The 5,686-nt window shown below is 35.0% G+C and overlaps 1 protein-coding gene across 1 annotated transcript in view; it reads right to left on the bottom strand.

Moving 5' to 3' along the window:
• The window catches only part of LOC107752759 (membrane-bound O-acyltransferase domain-containing protein 2-like), a 72,229-nt gene that overhangs the window by 1,740 nt on the left and 64,803 nt on the right, over positions 1 to 5,686 (bottom strand). Inside the window, exons 8-12 of the mRNA XM_016568805.1 lie at positions 5,037 to 5,232; positions 4,418 to 4,521; positions 4,269 to 4,333; positions 4,040 to 4,172; positions 2,764 to 2,915 (exon numbers count right to left, since the gene is read on the bottom strand). Coding sequence (XP_016424291.1) covers positions 2,764 to 2,915; positions 4,040 to 4,172; positions 4,269 to 4,333; positions 4,418 to 4,521; positions 5,037 to 5,232 — 650 coding nt within the window. The remainder of the gene's footprint in view (positions 1 to 2,763; positions 2,916 to 4,039; positions 4,173 to 4,268; positions 4,334 to 4,417; positions 4,522 to 5,036; positions 5,233 to 5,686) is intronic.

Genomic DNA, 5,686 nt, shown 5'->3' with positions numbered 1-5,686 from the left:
CAATACAGTAAAACTGTACATTTTAGAGTGGCCTTTTATTGTGGGCAGCTTAAGGCACACCTGTGCAATAATCATGTTGTCTAATCAGCATCTTGATATGCCATACCTGTGAGGTGGATGGATTATCTCGGCAAAGGAGAAGTGCTCACTAACACAGATTTAGACAGATTTGTGAACAATATTTGAGAGAAATAGGCCTTTTGTGTACATAGAAAAAGTCTTAGATCTTTGAGTTCAGCTCATGAAAAATGGGGGCAAAAACAAAAGTGTTGCGTTTATAATTTTGTTCAGTATGGATGGATGGATGATAGATGAAGTGAAGTGACATGTCCGCCCGGGGAGCAGTTGGGAGTTCGGTGCCTTGCTCAAGGGCACCTCAGTCGTGGTATTGAAGGTGGAAGAGAGCGCTGTACATTCACTCCCCCCACCTACAATTCCTGCCGGACCTGAGACTCAAACTCGCAACCTTTGGGTTACGAGTCCGACTCGCTAACCATTAGGCCACGACTTCCCCACAGATGGATAGATGGATAGATATAGATGGATGGATAGATGGATAGATGGATGGATGGATGGATGGATGGATGATAGATAGATAGATGGATAGATATAGATGGATGGATGGATGGATGGATGATAGATAGATATAGATGGATGGATAGATATAGATGGATGGATAGATGGATGGATGGATGGATGGATAGATAGATGGATAGATACTCAAAAACACAATTATATTTAAGATGCACTCTCTGATGTCTTAGCATCAGTTTTGCTTCACAGATTAATTTGTCTTGTAGGATGTTTAGGTTTTTTTTCAGGAAAAAAAAATTATAATCATTGCTGAAATAATTTTTAGCAGTGTAAAATTTAGGTTCATGTTTAAAACAATCAGAAAATACAATTATATTTAAGATGCATTTTCAGATGTCTTAATATTGCTTCTCAGATTAATTTGTCTTATTGTAGAATGTTTCGTTATTTAAAAAAAAAAATTATAATGATTGATGAAATAAAATGATTTTTAGCAGTGTAAAATCTTATTGATAGACAACCTTTATAGACATTTTACAATAAATTTACGGCATCATTTTACAATAAATTAAACATTCATAGACATTTTAGAATAAATTAACTGCATTGACATGTTACGTTTATAGCACTGCAAAATGTATACTGAGTGTCTGTATGATAATATAAATAACAAAGAATAATATTTTTTAAAAATGTGTTGTTACATGGATATTTTTGGGAGAAGACATTTATGGGGAAAAGTTATGCAATCTTCCAAACACTGGGGAAGTATAATTTAGTAAAATAATATACTACACATATATTATAAACAATATGGTCACACTTTATTTTGGGGATCAATTCTCACAATTAACTAGTAGCTAAAACTACAACTTTTGCCTCAATAAACTCCTAATTTGCTGCATATTAATAGTTCATAAAGTGAGTAAGTTTAGGCATAGGGTAGAAATATGGGATCTAAAATATGGACATGCAGAATGAGGCATCAATATCTGCTTTATAAGTACTAATAAATAAATAAAAATAAGCAACTGGTTAATAGTGAGAATTGGTCCTTAAACTGAAGTGTTGCCAATAATACCCTTTTAAAAAAAATCGATAATTTTGGCCCATAAAATGTATTTTTGGGTATTTCTACAAATATACCCGTGCTATGACTGGTTTTGTGGTCCAGAGTCACGTCACGTCACGTCACGTAACGTAACGTAACATAACATAGATAAGTATCGCTTTTTATTTCTCCTCTTTCCTATTGTTTCGCTTCTGTTTCAGTTTTTATAACCATTTCTTACAATGTATGTATAGGTACTATTTATAAAGTTTTAGCTTTTAGTTTTGGATCTGTTTTTAGTTGTTTTAATACTACAATTGATTGCTTCTGTTGTCCTCATTTGTAAGTCGCTTTGGATAAAAGCGTCTGATAAATGACTAACTAACTAAATAAATAAATAAACATAACATAAGAAATATAATATAATATAATATAACATAATATAATATAATAATACATTAAAAAGATTTGTTTTATAAATTTGAAAACATTTGTGAGTACAGTATTAAGACGAAATCTATGTTTTGGGGTTCTCAGGTCTCAGATGTTTATCCATTCAGCCATCTCTCCATATCTTTCCAACACAGTGTTGTTCTCACTGAGATGTACTGAGGTCCTCTTCACCGGAACATAATTTACTCTTTCCTGGGTTGAGCTCCCACAGCCTTCAATCTGATCCGCAGCAGCCGATCACCAATCCCCCAGCCTAATTCTCTCTCTTTAATGAAAATGCTTTATGTGTTCTTCAGGCAGACTCATTTAACAGCACTGCTACAACAAATGACCATCATAGATTTCTTTTATCTCAGCAGAAGCTGTGAAATAAATGGTCCTCTGCCAGCTCATAAAGTGTCACCAGACTCGGGCCTGTAAAGCCGTCTAATGAATGAGGCGAGACTGCGGCGAGCGGAGATCAAATCAGCCTCTCATTTTTACCTGTCAGCTTCACGTCTTCTGCTAATAACTCTCAGCAACAGTTCAGTGGTGCAGGTGGGTTTACGATGACTTTCTGACCTGCTCTTTAAAGCGTTTCACTTCTTTATTAATGTTTTATCACCGGAGCTCGCTCATAAACAATCTGGAGGAGCCTGTTGCATATTGATCGTCAGTCAGTGGAGGGGAATCTGTAATGGACCTGCCCTGGAATTCTCACATATTGGTGCAAATGCATTACTGACCTATAAAACTTTAGTGAAGGCCCCACTGCCAGCAGTACAAAGGGCACAACAGTGTAACAAATGGCCATCTGTGTGCTGAACCACGTGATCACGTCATACATGAGCTTGAGCGTGGCGGAGCCCAGGAAGTGTTGCCTCACATTGTGTCTTACCTGAAAAAGAGGAAATTGTATGACTTTAAAAGCTCAAAAAAGGACTTTGACAATAAAACGTAACATTTCAAACATAAATGATCCTATTTTAAATAAATTGCCTTCATTTTCAGATTAATAAGGTTTATAATAATAACAACTGAATAATAACAATAATTTATATGGAAGAGAATTCTTGTTAATACTATACAGCCATACAGTAGCATTGAAAAGTTTGGGTGAGTATGTTTATTTATTTATTTTAGTATTATTTTGTTTTGTTTTTATAAATCCATACTTTTATTAAGCAAGATCTGCATTACACTAAAGACTGGAGTAAATTCAGCTCTGTCATAAAATAATAAATTATAAAATTGAATAAATGGCATTTTAAAATATATTAAAATGGAAAAGATTGATTTGAATTTGTAATAATATTTCACAATATTACTGTTTTTACTGTATTTTTGATCAAATAAATGCAGCCACGGTGAGCATTTTCAAAATGTTTTCAAAACCATTCAAAATTCTTACCAACTCCAAACAGCTGTCCTATTCGGATTTTTTAAATCTGGAATATTGGTTTAGTCAGGTTATGACAGTAGATTACAGTGTTCATGTGACATGTATATATTCATAATATCCAAATTCTGATTATTAAAAGAATCAATCTTCAGTAAGTGCAGTAATTTTTATTATATTTATATTTTAGAAGTCGCATTGTGGATTTGAAAAAGTGAAACGGCTCTGGAAGCAACAGTGTATCATGCAGACAATGCCGTGGGCTGAATAGTTTATATTCGGAGTAGCATTTTAAGATGGACTACTGCAACTAAGTGACCTACTTTTCTCTTTAGTTGGAGAGGCCTTGATCATTACCATGCGACAGAGGAATGGCGGTATTATGCAGCACACGACTAGATGAATAATAACCTCGACTGAGCGCATATAGTCTTTTTTCGATCCCTGCATGCCTCTGATTTATCATTAGAGAAAACCAATGTCCAATTCTTTCTATGAATGTAACAGTATTTTTCCATCAGAACTGCTCCCAATAGATGTGCTAACACTTCTTCAGGTGCTTTGTGATATAAATCTGAATTGAATCTTGTTTTGACAGCCCATCTTGTGTAAAGAATACTCACTGCCCGTGCTGCCATTGTTACAACAATGCCTGTGATGAAGGTCAGGTAATACCCTGGGTAAACTCCGTGCCAGATGGCTGAGAGGAGGAATGTGGCCGCAGTCGGATTGTACGGGCAGCGCTCATAACACACTCTGCAGAGAACAGCAACAAAGCTCACATTGTTTCTGAGATTTCAGGAAGTACACACATGCTCGGTCAAGATTATTCCGTTTATTTCAAGCATTCACCTTTTCAACCAAAGTGCTGTCTGAATGTTCCAGTTATCCAAGAACATCTTGAAGCTGGTGGCGAACTGTTTAGGACATGAAGAGAAAAGATGATATATTAGGGTTTAGGTCGAGCGAGAAGACAAACTCTGTTTTTGTCTGTGTCTTACCTCAATATTGAGTATTCTTAAGTTTGATATTCTGTCCCATTTTGGGGTGCCATCTGTGTTATAGCCATTAAACCCGAAACCAGCTGCATTGTTGATGGCATCGGCTGTGAAAGAGTGAAAGAATCTAGTGAAAACACCATCACAAAGTGACTGATGCATTATCTGATTCACAATGCCAAAAAAAAACTAACTAGAAACAGGGCAACTAGTCAGAGAAAATGCCTTTTATGAACACAAGAGGGCAGTATTATATTTGAAAATGGTCTATGCTTACTATTATGTTGCAACGTATATACTGCCTTTTTGTTATTATGTGAAAAAGCATGCATTATGCAATAATAAATATATTAAACATATTGTTGTAACATGACCTCATTAAACCACACTGAGCGTTTTATTGACTGAGTGGTAATAAAATGGTTATGCATTTTTCTTTTTCAATTTTATGCAAATATGTCATGGTATTTCGATTATGTAATGTGTCAGGAATAAGATTATTCTTCAGAAGTTAAACAAATATTTCCTTCAGCGTGCTCCGTTGTGTACTGCACGTTTTGATAATGTCTATATATGTATAATTTAATACGAGAAGAGCACATTGTCTATCTGTTTGACTCACCTAACGTCCATACAAAGTAGTATTTGGGGCGTAAAGCCAACATGGAGATGTAGAGGTACAAGACCTGGATGTAGAAAGGGTTAGAGGCCATAAAGGTGTTGTTGATGACGCGCTCCGTAGGGCAGGCGGTGTAGATCACCAAATAAACCATTAGTGACAGAGCACACGTGCACACTTTCTGGATCATTTTTGCACCCTCAGATTCCAGATTTTCAAATATTTGTATCTCGGCCAAATATTGTCAAATCCTAACAATCCATACATCAATGGAAAGCTTATTTATGCAGCGTTCAGATGATGTATTTCGAACAGTGTTTATTCCAAATTGTAATTTTGTGTTACAATATACACTACTATTCAAAGGTCTGGGGTCAGTAAATATCTTCTTTCTTTTTAGTTGTAAGAAATTAAGACTTTTATTCCGCAAGGACCTGTTAAATGGATAAAAAGTGATAGTAAAGACTTTTATTGTTAGAAAATAATTCTATTTTGAAAAAATGCTATTCTTTTAAACTTTTTATTCAAAGAATCAAAGAAAAAAGTATCACAAGTTCCCAAAAAAATCCAAACAAGTTCCAAACAAGAGTTTCAATACTGATAATAAATCAGCATATTATAATGATTTCTGAAGGATCATGTGACACTGAAGA

This window comes from Sinocyclocheilus rhinocerous, unplaced genomic scaffold (assembly GCF_001515625.1).
Source record: "Sinocyclocheilus rhinocerous isolate Xijiao unplaced genomic scaffold, SAMN03320098_v1.1 scaffold61, whole genome shotgun sequence".
Taxonomy (NCBI): domain Eukaryota; kingdom Metazoa; phylum Chordata; class Actinopteri; order Cypriniformes; family Cyprinidae; genus Sinocyclocheilus; species Sinocyclocheilus rhinocerous.
The sequence above is the reverse complement of the archived record's forward strand: the minus strand, read 5'-3'. Positions and strand labels throughout refer to the sequence as shown.